Source organism: Erpetoichthys calabaricus, chromosome 13 (assembly GCF_900747795.2).
Source record: "Erpetoichthys calabaricus chromosome 13, fErpCal1.3, whole genome shotgun sequence".
Classification (NCBI taxonomy): domain Eukaryota; kingdom Metazoa; phylum Chordata; class Cladistia; order Polypteriformes; family Polypteridae; genus Erpetoichthys; species Erpetoichthys calabaricus.
The window spans coordinates 10,416,981-10,432,993 of record NC_041406.2 but is presented as its reverse complement, the minus strand read 5'-3'; the positions used below and the strand labels follow the sequence as shown (position 1 = coordinate 10,432,993).

General features: G+C 34.5%; 1 protein-coding gene across 2 annotated transcripts in view; it reads left to right on the top strand.

Annotated features, from left to right (window-relative positions):
- grb10b (growth factor receptor-bound protein 10b) overlaps positions 1-16,013 on the top strand; it is a 204,919-nt gene that overhangs the window by 154,153 nt on the left and 34,753 nt on the right. For both annotated transcript variants that reach the window (XM_028817950.2, XM_028817951.2), the window contains exons 6-8: positions 1,907-2,063; positions 11,016-11,131; positions 11,801-11,875. In XM_028817950.2, coding sequence (XP_028673783.1) covers positions 1,907-2,063; positions 11,016-11,131; positions 11,801-11,875 — 348 coding nt within the window. The remainder of the gene's footprint in view (positions 1-1,906; positions 2,064-11,015; positions 11,132-11,800; positions 11,876-16,013) is intronic.

Sequence of the window (16,013 nt, the reverse complement as noted above, 5' to 3'; positions counted from 1 at the left end):
GCAACACAATGAAAATGTTGAGTATGATATAAACCATACGTTGTTGGGAGTAATTTTATGTCCAGCAAAACTGGCTACCTTTTTTGCAAGTGACATCATCAGCTATGCAGTATTTCTTTAAGCAGTGAATACTGTAAGCATTTTCAGACCAACTTTGCAGTATAACTGACACAAAACAGAACACTTAGAAGGCAGTTAATTTATACTTGTTTCAGACAACTTGGCTATTTTTACATTACTTAAGGAAACTACCTTTCGGTTCATGTATTACTCTGATTTATTGTTTAAAACAATTTTTGTGAGTTGGTATCGAAATGTGCCAGTGACCATAATTCTGGGTTCTCTTTGGCTACTGATGGAAGGCAGTGGCTGTAGCAGCCTTATGTTCCTGATCACAGCTGTAACACTGTATAGAATGCATACCTCTAAGCTGACTATAGCAACAAGGCTTCCTTTTCTTGAGTGAAGTCTGAAAGCCTTGGATCAGCCTTCTTGTCAGAGGAAGCAGCTCTGTGAATGCCATAGACTTGAATTATTTTAGTTAGCTTTAAGCTTTAACTCCTCCCTTCCTGAGCTTTCAGTAAAGATAGCTTTCCAGCTCCCCCCACTCTCCCTCACTCTCTCTCTCTCTCTCTCTCTCTCTCTCTCTCTGTCTCTCTCCCTCCCCCTTAACACCCCCACCATGTTCTTCCCTTCCTTGAATGCATAGGGTTCTGATGGCAACACAAAGTAGCACAAGGTTCCACTTAGTAGTTACTGGGGAAGTGTTCATGCTTACAGGAACAAGGTAGGCTACTAACAACTCCTGCATAACACAACGAATTACTAATATTATAGCACAACATCATAGATTTAATTGGAAGATGAAGAATTTTCATTCCGTGTACAGCATACATTGTGATCTTTTTGACAGTGCTGAGAGGTTTTGCAGGTAAATTATTTGATACTTCAGTCAGTTTAAATTTCAGCATAGTACAACTTCAGCTTTAAAGAAAGTTCACATGAAAAAAGGAAATCACTTGCTTTTTGGCATGGATACAAGGAAAAAGGATGAAATGGAGCCTGGTTATAGCTGGTGAAAGTTGGAGATATGTCTGAGTGTGTGGGAAATGATTACATCAGCTTGAGCAAGCATTACGATTGGTTAGGGTTGTGTGGTTTGATTCACTACCTAGAGCCTTTGCCAGTAACCCTTTGTGAGTAGATCATTCAAAGTTGACTGCCATCCAAGAAACTGTGCCATCTGCTATCCCTCATCGGCAGTAATATTAGTCAGAGCAAGGCCTACGTGACAGGTATAGTACAGTCATCCTTTAACACTGAGGAATGCTAGTGCAGTCTTCCCAATGAATTGTTTGAAAGCATCAGAGAAGTGACTTGAGAAGGAAGCACTTTCTGTTTTGTTTTTAAAATGCCATCATGTTTTTCAGACTGCTGCCTATTGCAGGCTGTAGAGGTAAGATTTTTTTTTTCATGTTGAAATATCTGAATATCTTTACAACAGCTCATAATGTAGTTTATTAAAATATATATCCTCCTTTTTTAAAGCTACTGTGACAAGTGTGGAGGTTACAAAAAAGGCATATAAAACTGTACTTTGATACTCATCTCTGTTTTACTTGAAAGAGCTTGTGGAATTTCTGTCAGATCACAATGAGATAGCACTCGCTGTTGAAATATACCATAACTGCATATAATTTGACCAAATTGGCAATTTTTACTGACAAAAAAAAAAATTGTGAAACTTAGATGGTAAATGTGTAATTTGATTGGCAATTTAGTCATAAATATGAACAGATAAGTTAAACATTTAATTATTTTAATGGGATAGTAGTGCAGGTTTTAACATTTCTTCAGTTCATATATACAGTATACTTAAATACTTGAATATCTGTATGTCTTTCAGATTATCAAAGTTTGCAGTGAGGACGGCAGCAGCAAAGTAGTAGAGATCACGTCAGATATGACAGCACGAGACTTATGCCAATTATTAGTTTATAAAAGCCACTGTGTTGATGACAACAGTTGGTCTCTTGTTGAATATCATCCTCATCTCGGCCTTGGTAAGTGGCATGAATTTGTTCTGCGTGGCCTGTTTGATTATCATTCAGTAAACTGTCTCTGTTTAGTTTTTCTCTAGTAACTAAAGCTTTCCCTTTTTCCCGCAGTAATTTTATGATTATAGTTTATTTTTATTTACACCATTATTATGATCCTGTTTTATACTTGGCAGGAAGTAGGCTTTATGGTTAACTTTTAAGTCTGCATCTCCATGATCTATTTAAACTTGTATAGGTTGTTAAAAGCAAATGATATGTGCTGGTTGGGAGCAGCTGATTTATTTCCCTTTGTAGCTTTGGATATATTTGTGACATCAGAGAAATGAATATTACATTTGAAAATATGACATGTTACAACAGCAAGCAATTAATGCAGTTGTATTGACAGTGCAGTGTTTTTCAGTGCTAGCCCGGTTTTGTTTTCTCTTTCAGGTTATTGGGCTTGACAGTGTTTTATGTTTCATGATTAGTAGTTAATTCTAATGGCAGTCACCTATGATGTTTTAGTTGCTGACTTTATTAGGCTTATCACCATTTCCAGTAATCTATGTTTGGCAGCAAGATCAAATCTGAGGAAGAAAGAAAATGGTTGAATGCACAATATTTTGTTTACTGGAATACAGCTAAAACATTTACATTAATATTTTTGTGGAATAAAATAAAAATAGCTTTTAATGCCTTAAGGTGGTCTTTGAATATAGTTAAACATTTAGTGTTTATTTATTTATTTATTTTAATAATTTGAGTTATAAAAACAACACAATACATTAAGTTAACAACTGTCCAGCTTACCTTAAATGGAAACACAGTATGCTTCCATTGTGGAAACTATACTGCACATAATTTAATTCTTAGGAGAGGGAAATGAAACAATTTCAGTATTTTTTCATTGTGATATTTTATCAATGCACGGATGGCAAGCATTGCAATTTTTGTTATTTTGCATTTTAAATTTTGTCATTTTTTTATTTTGGTTTTTCTTTATTAATGTATTGCTTTTAATGTCCATTAGATGGTGCACTTATTACATTCTTCTTTTGTGAGAACTGAAATAGCCTGTAAACATTTTTCCTCAGCTTGTGTAAATAGCAACAATAATCATTAACATTAGCCTGGCAGCAGAGCTTCCAGTAGGAAATGCCCTGTCCGCATTTAAGTTGAGTGATTTGGTTCTTTTTGGTTTTCACATTGTTGCAGGGATGAAAGAGCTTTATATGAAACATGCAATTTATCAAGCATTGTCATATGACAAATCAAGTATTCTGTCAACACTATAAACTTAAGGGATCCTGTCACAAGACCACGCAGAGCTAAGGTTAGACGATGAACCAGTTTGTGTGTTATGTGCCATAATCAAACTATTACTGTGGAGACTGCTAAAATGCTTAAATTTCATTTCCACAACTGAAGAAAGTTTTAAGTGCAATGAATTGATACAGATTGTTTTCTTTTTCCATTAACATATAATACATTGGAACATTTTTGTCCAAGAGTATAATAAGTTTTAAAGTTTTATGAAAAGACAATGCCTAATTATAGTTTATTGCAAAATCAATAACAATACTGTATCAAAGACCATTACAAAATTCAAAATATCATCTTGTGACCCCAGTAAATTACTCTGATTGTATTGTGTCCCTGTCATTTCAACCTTTACAGTATATTAAGTACTTTCACAATATTCATCTTAAACAAAATGCACAAATGCAGTTTAAAAGGTGAAACCTGGTGAAATAAAGGGGTGAATTTAGATCATGTTGCCTTCATTGAGTACAGTAAAAATTCAACCCGAAAACCTGAGCTTTGTTAAAGAAACAAACATCTACTTTTGTAAGTAAGTGGGAACTGCCACATTTTTAAGTTTGATATGAATCTTGAAGTATCCAGCAGATATAGAAAGAGCATACCAGGAACTAGTTTCCATTAACTTTATTATGCATTTTCCAGAAATGTTACAGCTGAACTTTGCTGTTGTAAACAGTTTTTGCCCCTCTTCAGAGAAAATTAAAATGAAAGCTGTTCACCTTTTCCCTGAATTCTGCAAAATTCTGCATGTCTAGTCTAATAAAAATATAAGAGTAGTTTAATTGGAATTTATATGAAAGGTTTATGTCTAAGCGCCTTTTAAAATGGAATTTTAAAGTTAACTGCTCTCCGAGCATCCTCAGCAACATAATGTTAAAAAAAAGTGTAAAATTGTTTTCTTGGAATATACTGTAGTAAACACAGTTAACTGCTGTAAATAAAATGGTAGTACTAAAGGTTTGTGGCAGCCTTGTAGACAAACTGGTTGGAATGTGGAGGGGATCATCCATCCATTTTCCAACCCGCTGAATCTGAACACAGGGTCACGGGGGTCTGCTGGAGCCAATCCCAGCCAACACAGGGCACAAGGCAGGAACCAATCCCGGGCAGGGTGCCAACCCACCACAGGTGGAGGGGATCAGCACACCTGAATGAAAGACACAACGTGCGCTGATCTGCCCAATATTGAATTTTAACATTCATTCTTGAAAATGAAGTAACAGCACAAGCCAATATTATACTTTTTTTAAAAACATAAAATATACTAAGTCCTTACTCTAATGCAAAAAAAATAACCATTTTCATGATTAATTCTGATTGATATATAAAATCAGTGTTCAACAAATAAATGGAGAGGTGAACTGTTCTTATTTAAATAAATGATATGCCTGACTCTTCCAAGTCCATATTGCACTTTTCATGTTTTATTCTTGCTAGCATGCTTGCATGGTGGTATGGTTACACATTAGTTACTCTTTGATTTGGGTTTGAACTTTAAAGGCTTGCTTGGTTTTAAGTTTTAAGCAGATAGTGTGTTATTTATGCGTTTATAGGGTCAGTATTGTTTTATGTTTAAATTTTAAAGGTTATGTATATTGAGTCTGATTGGTCAACTCACTGAGTTTGCCTTGAATATTAATTACTGTATTAACAAATTTGCTGCAGGTCCATCATAAAGGGATTTCACTGGGTGAGAGCTGCAAAATTTTGATTGCTGTCTGTACCCAGTTGGCCAAGCTTAGATTTTTGCAGAAGCAATCATTTTCCCTTTTGATTTTTATACTCTTGGACAGTATTAAAAATATGGACTATTTTAAAGTAGAAAGAATGAAATTGTTTCTGGTTGGTTCCATTTCAGCAGTTGTTTCATTTTCAGAAAGCTTATTGCAGTTAATTGGTTGTACTGGTTTTATTTCTTTTGAAATGATTTGTTAATTTTTATACAGTACTTGTTTCTTACACAAACTGTAATATAAAATGTAATTCATTAAATGTAACATTGGCATAGATGGAAGACAGTCTAAACTTCAGTACATAGATGGAAAGAAGGTGGAATTCCATGGAATATTAAGTTCTGTTTATGATGTTTCTGTTTGGATGTTTGTTTAATTTCGAGATGTGTGTGTGTAGGGAGTTTCTGTAAGGAAGCAGCCTGACAAAAGTTGAAGGGGAAAAAGTCTGGGACTTCCGGAACTTTTTTTTTTGGGGACACCAGAAGTCCTGGGCAGTCCCTTCTATGTTATTTGAAAAGAAAGCGAGGTGGAGTAGAGTTCTAGTGTGTGTTGTTTGTTTTTATGTATATTTTGTGGTCACTCAATAGATAATTCGAGAATGTTGGCACTTATAGCTGTATCACTCACATTGTAAACAAGTCGGACACTTGATATTTTTATATTTCTTGGTTTTTAAAATAAAGAACAGTCTGTTTTTGTCTGTCTCGTATATTCATTCTGGTTTATCCTTGGTAGGACTACTTGATGCCCCAAGTTGAACCATTGCCAGATATGTGGAGAGGATGGGGTGGTTCAACCTCCTACTATCTTCTTAATTACTTTGAAGCAGCTCGTTGTCACTTGCTTTGCTCATACCAGGAAAACTGAGGTATTGTTCTTCTGAGACTTTAAGCAGTGCTAAAAATCATCTTGCCAAGTCCAAACGGCTTTTAGGATAGTATGCAGCGGAACATATTAGAATGAATCTTAAGGAAGTGTCTTTGAGAGTAGAATACAGAAAAGCATGGATAGGTGTTCAGATATAAAAGTAGGTTAAAACTGGAAAAGAAGTTTAAAGGAAATTCACTCTTTTGGAGATATGAGCTCATTAGAACACTTAGGGTATTTGTACTGATGCCACAGATGTTTATGTCAAATATCTTGTGCTTGTGTATGTAAATGAGCGAGCCCAGCAATAGTCTGGCACCCAGTCCAAGATTGGTTTCTGCATGGATAGCCAACATGTCCCTGTTAACCTAAGCTGTATATAAAGGTTAAGGATGGAAAGATGATGGATTTCCCCCATAAATTGTTAATGTACGGTTTTATTGGTAAATGTAATGCTGATGCTCAATGTGCACAATTGTTTACTTAAAAAGCTACTTCTTGGCAGTAGTAGTCTATTATATTCTTCAATTTTATTTCATACTTGCAAGAGGCTTGTGGATGTAGAATGTTCTACCATTTCTGTTCAAGATGGGAATTAAGAAGAAAGTAATTAGAGAACAGCATAGCAGGTTTGTTCTAGATACCATGACAATACTGAAATTCACAAATAGTATACTACATTCCAGAGGTTTTTAAAACCTCACTGACTAGGGAAATACAATAATACATGTATTCACTAAGTTAGTATCCATTATGCCTCTGGGTAGGATACATATGGTATGATTTTCAAGCTGTTTGACTTATTTAAAAAAATGTAGTTACATACAAAATAAGACTATATATATATATATATATATATATATATATATATATATAGTTAAGTAAAAGTGATGTCTATTGAAAGAGTTGCATTGTCTGTGTAGGCTTATACATATGTTTGCAGCTTGGCAAAAATTTCTTTCCCTCTCAGAACCATTTGTTTCCAAAACTACAAACTCCCTGATGTGTACAGTATGTGTGTATTACAGTTAGTATGTTTCATATTACTATGGTTAGTAGTCCCAAGCATTAATGTTAACATAACGTGATGGTCGTGTACCTGGTCAATCCAGTTCAGGGTCTTGGATGGACTGGTTGGAGCCAATTCTGAGAGGAATAGGCACGAGGCATAGCACCACTCCAGTGCAGGACTAATTCCTGCACACACTCATATGGGGCTACAGTAGTTCACCAGTTAATATGTACAAGTTTGGAATAAGGGAAAAAAACCAGAGCGTATACTCGGCCTCGGTTCATCCCTTGGTTATGGTACAGGCGCTACCTGTTCCGTGGAGCCCACTACAATGTCACAACAAGACCGATTTTTAAAAAAAAAAAAAAAAAAAAAACGCAGAGTGATGCATGTGGCTGGAGGTCAGCATATTTCACTATTCTGCAATAAAGTTATTATTCCTAGTTTGCTTTTATTGTCGCAAAGATGCCTCATTAAATTTGAAAGGTATGATTTTTTTAAAATATTTACCACTACAAAGTGGATGTATTTGGTAATTTTTAAAGCTTTTGCTTTCATGTTTTGACCCCAGTACGCTTCACACCCATTTTTAAAACACAATACCAGGCTAGGCTTTTTTTTTTTTTAAATGTGCAAGTAAAGTGTTAATTTAAAACTCTGTTACTTGTACATGCAGCAAATTAACATATGCCTCGATTGTGAAGAAAATAACTTTGACTTAAGAAATACTGACCTCTTCCTTTAAGTTTTAATGAATCTTTAATGACTATTCTTCTATCTCTCCCATTGTGCATTAACTTGGTGTTCTGAAATGGGCAATGACAGAACAAAAGGAACACAAATAGTGGGGTAATTGAACATGAAGGAAAGATGCGGGAAAGCGTCATATGAAAAATGTTGTAAGATTCAAGTTTGTATTACAAATCTGTACCCTGAAATCCATGTTGAAATAATGTGAGGTTCAGCCATGCTGAATGAATGTTGTATATGAGTATGCAAACTTTATTTTTGTCCCAAATGTACACTCAAGTGTTATCTTTGCACTTGTGTATACTCACAATTTAGAGATTTGGCAACAGCAGTGGTTAGTTTTTTTTATGTGTACTAAGCAAAGAAGTGTAGGCCATGTTTTTGCCTCAAGGAGAGGCCGCTGAGTAATGCTCTATCCAGTATCTTGTAAAAGTATTCAGACCCTTGGCCAATTCTGTGTTAATTTTTGTGCAGTAAACTGCAATGGTAAATCACATTTTGACACATGTTGTACAAGGGATTACATCTGTTTTCACAGAGAGCATAATCTTAGTATGCAGTACTTCACATCAAAGTAAAGTGTGGTTAATAGGTTGGTTGCAAGAAAACTTGCTGCTGATCACTGCAGATCATTAGATTCATCTGTTTTGCAAGTCTGTTTTAATTCTGAAATTTAAAGTTAAGAACTTGGGTTCATTTAAAAAAGAAAGTATAAATATGTAAGAAATGATTGCATATTTATACTATTTATATTTTTATAATTATTAACCTTTACCATCCAAGGCGAAGTAAGTGACTGAGCTCTGTCGTTACCCCCCACCACCTAGACCCGACCACTAAGCCGCTGTTCTGTTATTCGCTGCCACCGTATTGTTTTCCCACCGTTATCGCTCGGCACAAACCAACCCTTATTATTTTTATCATAATCAAAAATTATCGATTCTTTCATAGAATCAAAACACTCGTGAACAGTTTTCGTATGTTTTAGAAGCAAATAAGAGCGCTAAAGGTGGATACAGATAATCAACAAACAACATATTTTATATTTTTTGTGTTTTTAACTGGTGAAATTGCCTGCTCAACGCAAATGGTTAAGGCAAAGCAGATGCATCCATCCTATTAAAATTTTAACTTAAATTTAATAACTAAGATGTACGTAATATTTTCTGAATAAATAATTGTTTTGTCAAAAAATGTTTTATTCACAGCAGCCTGTACCTATGCAGTGCCGGGCAGTGGGTATGTGGCACCCTTGTGCAAAGTATTTGGCGCCCCCAGTTTTCTTGAAATAATATTGATTTTTTAAATTTTTAATAAAAGGGTCCGCAAGCCATCGAACAATTTTTAAAGGGACCGCCATGCAAGAAATTCTAAAGAAGTTTGAGAACCGCTGGTCTAGATGCTCAGAATAATTTGTGTGTGTTATCACAAATGAAATTATCTTCTAGGCTTTTCTTTTAGTATTGAATTTAGCATTTTTCTCTGTTCTGTTGTCTTTTATTCTATTTAATATTTTGTAAATTGTGTATCTATCTGTTGCAGTATTCTATTCAGGAAGCATTTGTATCCAATGTTACATATATCTGCTGTTTCTTTGAGACTGTGAAGCGCTTAGAGAAAGGGAAAGGTGCAATATAAACAAAATGTATTATAATTATCATTACTGGATTATGCCTCAGAGTAACTGAAGATTAAAATTACACAATATAGAAAACACATAATTATAGATCATGTCTGCAAAAGTCTTAAGAACATAAAACTTTTTCTTAAACCCTCTCTGTGTAATAGAAATAGAGACAAACATATCACAAAATACATAGAAGAATCTACATAAAAATGAACAAAATACATTTAAATGTAACAACTCTACAGTGTTTAAATATCTTCAGTATATATTTTTTATATATGTACAAAAGATTTTCATATTGATGCTGCAGGTCATTAAAAATAGATTGTTATTTACAATATTTTCACTTATTTTACAGAAGCTTATTCCTGCCACTCACAAAAAATAGATGATTGCCTTATTTTGCAAAATTATTGCATTATTTCGTAAATATCTTGCCTGCTACCTCTAGTTACATTATGCACAGACATGCTTCAGTCATCTAGTGATATCTATTAAGAGATCAAATACACACGTACACAGATACACAAATACACAGATCAAGCGACAAGAGAGGAACAAAAGTTATAAATATACAAAGGATATAAGTTTATTGCAGGATATTTTAACATAGGCGGAGTGGTAGCACAGAGCTAGCATTCCTGTCTTGCCATGCCAGTGTCGGCATGGGATATCTTGTTATCCATATGCATCTATGGAGGAATTGGTATCAGTGAGTGTGCTAAACACCTGTTTTAACACTGAATATGTGTCAGTAATACTTCTCAGTTACTGAAAAACATTGTCCTTCATGAGCCATCCTCACCCTGACCCTGTGAAGATTCAAGGTATGAACACTAGCCATTGACCCCACCAAATCACACTATCTCAAAATATCTGTATTAAATAACTGGATTAAAAGTAAAACAGATATTTTTATAGGTTTTCCACAACCTGTCTCTCTCTGTTAACTGGAGTGCATGCAGCAAACTCTTTTCTGATTGGCTTTGTGCTTGTGCCATGCAAAGAACTAGTGTACCACATTTGCTTCTTGACTTACACTCAGTGCTGCTACAGCAATACTGGCTCCCTCTCACCCTAAGCTAGGCGGATTAAATGTACCCCTCCTTACCTAAGGATGTAATGTATACCTGTAGCTTTTTTTCAGTTCTTGTCACATGGGTGCACATTCTGTCTGTCTCTAGCCATCACAAGATGACCAGAACATGCATGTGCACAATGATACCAACCTCACCAGGCAATACTTTTGTGAAAAAACACAGTAACAGTATTTTTTGAGTAGCAGGAATAATCTTCTGTATGATGCAGTTTACTTATTCTTAAAACTGTAACATTATTATTTTTTTTTTTTAACAAAAAAAAAAGAGATTTGACTTAGTTGGTTTGCATTCAAGGCTTAATGAGTAAGTGGGCTATTTTTTAACTAGCAAAATGATCTTTCAATCACTCTTTAGTGTTCTCCAAACATGTATACCTAATAAATCAAAAATCAGTTTTTAAAAACCTAATTGGTCAATTTCAATGGTTGGTATCTTTCACAACAAATTCATTCATAATTTTGAGTGAAGTCGATTTTAGTTTAGTTGTAATTTGGATCTCAGTTTTTGTGGCACTGTTATTACTGGCTTAGTTTTATTATCTTCTCCCCCCTTTTATGCTAGAGAGGTGTTTGGAAGACCATGAGCTTGTGGTTCAAGTCCAATCCTCAATGGGAAATGAAAGTAAATTTGTGTTCAGGAAGAACTATGCCAAATATGAATTTTTTAAAAGCCCCATGGTGAGTTGTTCTTCATTTTTTTGTTTTTTGTTGGATTATGTTGTCAGTTTATTTTTCTTTTAACCTTAAACTGCATATATCATTGTAGATCAAGTAAAATAGATTTCTTTGTATTTGGTGATAATTCTGTAGAGTTCATTTTTCTCAAGTTTTCCTTATTGCATGTCTTAATGTACAAAAAAAATTTTTTTTTCAGTTTGTGTAAATATCTTCAAAAAAAAAAAAAGATAATCATTCTTATTCCAATAATAGGCAAGTAATTAATTTACTTATTGTCTAGGAGCCTGAATGTCACATGGGAATTTTAAAATGACAGCCTAAAACTGACACAATAAATCTTAAATGATTTAGAAATAACTATAGAACACTTTATTTATAAAATATTAATTTAGCATATGTTTAGTGCATCAGGCATCACAAACCTGAGACGATTGCTTTATGAGTAAACATGTTAGTTTACATAAGCAGTGTTTTTGAAAACACTGTTTTAATTTAGTTAATGTTCTTTGAAATACAAAGGGATTGCATTTTTTTCTAAATGTACGTGTTATATTTTGTGATTTAAGCCTGTTCATAAAGTTGTATTCCTTTTTTAGTGTAAAAACTATACATGAGTAGTAACAATGAAAGAATAAATGTACTTAAAGTGAAATGCTTTGCTTTTAACAGAGTTTTTTCCCAGACCACATGGTAGCTTGGTGCCAAGAAACGAATGGTGCCATACCACAGGCGCAGCTACTTCAGGTAAGAAGAAAAAAAAAACTCTTTACAGTTCTCTTCTTGCATTCTGTAGTGTGGTATTGTTTTTGTGTCCTTTATTTTTATGCTTGTCTTAAAATGTGTGTTTTTTCTTTCTCAAACTGTTAGATTTAAATGCCATTGAAAATGTAAGCAACTTTAATGTTGTATAAACCCTTCTCTGTCCCAATCTTCTAAATGACTAAAGTACTCCTGACGTGTCGGTGAATTGTGTGTTGGTATATAGACAGGATTGCTTCAGGGAAGTCATGCTCAAACTATAAAGGGTCATGACTGTCTCACATATGTCCCTGTGACCTGCTCACTGTATAACCTGGCACCTTGCTTTTCACTTTTCCCTGTCTAGTCATTTGTTAAGGCCCAATTTTGTACCACAGCACAAATGTAACATACAAACGCTTTCAATTCAGCCTTTTTTTTCCTATGTACTTTTGTCCATATTTTCCTTTTCTTTATCTATCTACAAATGTCTTGATGTCTATAAGGGTTGGATTTCGTCTGAAGCTTCGTGTAATTTTCCCAGTACTACGCAAGCTTCTTCCTTTACAGACAGCAGTTGAAACATTACATCTGAATTCCATCCTCATTCATGTATACATTATTTTGTCCTGTCACTTAGTATTTTATAAAAAGACTTTCATAGTGGCATTGCCCCCAAAACACTTATAAGGAAACTTAGAGCAAAGTTCTGGTGTAGTATTTGCTTGGTGTTGCAGATGACCATGGGTGACAGCAAGCAAACAAAACCAGTTCATTTTCTGAGTTCTGCATGTGGTTTACAGTAAGGAAATGCTAAACTGAAATCATTTGTGTCTTAGAGGTTTGTCTGTAGGTATTAGTCTTGCTTTGTATGTTCCTTGTAAGACTACATTTTGAGGGGACGCACAATACAGGAAGGAGAATGGAGCCATGTCTGTTATATCCTTATGCAGACAGGAAACCTCCTCAAGCTTTTGTTTAAACAGCAACATGAATGCAAGCTGTGGGTCTTACCAAGCTTTGGAATAGCTTTCATACAGATGCTGTAAAATAGGTGCAGACATTTGTGACTCACAACACTAGTGAAAAACACCTGTTTTACATGAAAATGTTTGGGTCTCCTGCAGTTTACATAATGTACTCTTCAATAGTGAGACAGTGTGTTCAGTTGTTACTATATAACCTATTCAGTGTTCTTAGTTTAGTCTCTTTTCCTCAATTTTCTTCTACTTGCAATTGTATCTCAGCTTTGGAGCAGGAAGGCATTCCTTTTCTCTTTAAATATTTGTTCTTTGTAGATATTCCTGTTTCTTGTAATGCAGGCTCATGTTACTGATATCTTCCAGTTCAAAGTTATTTATATAAAGACCATTTTGCTTTCTGGTGAAAACCGTGATTAAGTGTTGGTTGTTGTAATTTTCTGCTATTTTCCAGTGATCCCAATAACAGTGCATACGTTTCCAGGATATTAACACACATCCCACTCTTTTGGTAGCATTGTGCTACCTAAATGTAAGTGATAAATATCTACACTTATTTTTGAAATTGCATTGTCCTTGTGGCACTCCATATTCCAGTTTGTTTCTTGGTTTCCAAGTGTTATCATCTTTCTTTACTTTTACTTGTTTTAATAATGTGCTCCATTTGACTCCATACTAGCAGAAGCATAAGCGTGTATTTGTAAGCCGCTACAGATTCACCACAGAGCAGCAGCACATCTCATTTTGAACTAGCCTAGATATGCGCACACCACCCCAGACACTCCATTGGCTCCCTGTAGTCGCACACATCAAGTTCAAGTCATTAATGTCTGCCCACAGGGCTGTCAGTGGTCCAAGGCCTACTTGTTTGGAGACCCTGCTCCTTCCTGCCTCCTCAGGTCTACTAATGAGTGGCATCTGGTGACAACACCTCCACATGGCATCAGATTTCAATCCAGATTCTTCTTGTGTAGCCTCTTGTTGGTTCTTTTTGTAGCTGCTAGGCTCTTTTTGTAGTTAATGTCAGGTTAATTAGTCTAGTTGCTTTAATTGGTTAAATGGTTGCTTACTTTTGAAGTCTAATGCGTTTTTAATTGTTTTTGGTCAATTTTCGTAGCTTAGTCTCTTGGTAACACAAGTGCCCTAATTTAATGTTGATTCAGTAATGTGGATCTCATTTGTAAGTTGCTTTGGATAGAAGTGTCTGCTAAATTATTCAATGTAATGTTTAAGTGAATTAAACAGGAGATTTGTGACTCCTAATACCATCTTTGTCTCCTTTTGGAAGAACTCAGAATTAGTTAATGTGTAAAATAAAGTATGGAAGCTATCCCAACAGCATGGCTCCCGTTCAGGATTTTGTTTTTTTTGATACATCATTTATGAGTTTTAGGGAGTATTAAAAGAAATGCATTAAAATCATCTGCTTAGCTTTTTTGCCCGCACTATATAGAATCATTTCCATGAGTGTCAAGGACTTTTTTAATATTATTTTAAATATTTATTATTTAAATAAATATATAATTTGTTTTATACTGTGTGTGCAATATTTGGTAATAGTTAGTTGTGTATTTTTGTTAACTTTGTTTTTAAGTATGACGTCCAGTTTAGTTTCACAGAGACATGGCATCTATAATGTGAACTGATTGCCAGTAACGTTTGCAATTTATACATATATCTAAGATTTCTTGCATCCTTAAATTTCTCACTAATACAGTCATGCAATCGTATCATTAAATAGAAAAAGAGAGTAGCTCTTAGGAAGTGATTTATTATTATTTGTTACAAGTTTTGCATTTAACAATATGACTTGCCTCCTCTTAATGCATTTTTATTCTTCCTTGTCCTTTGTCCAAAACTAGAGAGGAAAAGTAGTGTATGTCTTGCTAAACTGCCCCATGTATGTTTGCTCTACTGTGGACTGGCACCTACAGATGGATGAATGTATTGCCATGTTTAATCAAGTTCTGAAGATAAAAAGCAAATGAAGGGGAAAAGAGTTTTAGAAGTGACTTTTATTTATATTGAACAGTGATCAGATTTTAGATATATTTTTATTTTGTGATGCCCATCAAATCATAACCATTCATGCAATATGCATTTCTCGTTTCTGCCACTGTTTTTTGGATTTTCAAATGTGGTACAGAAGAAAATTATTTAATGTATTTAATCCCCAACTCTTTCAGATTGTATTCTTATATACACTGCAAATGCTATGCCAATTTAGAATTACAATTCTAATATCAAACAAGAATGATTCTAAAGTGTATGTTAGTTACACATGGTCTTTGCAGCAGTGTAAGAATAAACTATATTATCTGTCATTATTTCTGTCTACCTGTTCTACCAGGCATCATTGTATTGATTAATATGCAGTAGGTTGGTATTTTTCTTCTCTCAAGTGTACAAGTCTGAAGGAAATTCATCATCTTTGGTGATATATACAACTCCTTAACAACTGATTAATCTCTTTTAAATTAAAACATATATATATATATACATAATAGAGAGACTAATCATAATTGTTAAGGAATTCAGCTGTCAAACAAGGACCCTTGTGTTGGTTGCATGGAATGGTCAAAGCCTAGGAGCCACAGTTGGAGAGGTGGAAAGCAACATTAATGTCATTAGCTCTAGTGATCTTTTACTTTGCTGAAATAGCTTTGTTTATTTGAGGTGGCTACAGTTTGTAGTATGTGTGTGACTGGAATGGAAAGGTTCATAAATCAAAATAATAAAAATGAACTTTAATTTCACTTTTGCTTATATTTTCCTTTTTTGCATGCATATTTTTTGTATTTTACTGTCTTCAACACCTGACCATCTCCAGAAAATTAACCTGGCATCCATATGGGCAAAGCATATTTTTAAGATAAAAATGTGATTCTTGGACTAAACTCTAAATTTCAACATAGTTTATGTTTAGACAAGAAAAAAACTGGATTTACATACTGTGTGCCTTTTGAAATACCAGAGACTTCATAAAATGTAATTTATCGACAAATTTATCATAGCCTAGCACAGCTAGATTGGTTAAGGTTTGGTCAGCAACAAACATCCCCAATCAACATGTAACCTCATTTCAGTCATCTGTTTCATAAAGAGTGGTGACGTGCTGTGTTATACCCAAAACTGAAAATCTATGCCTGTTTTTTCTGGGTGAA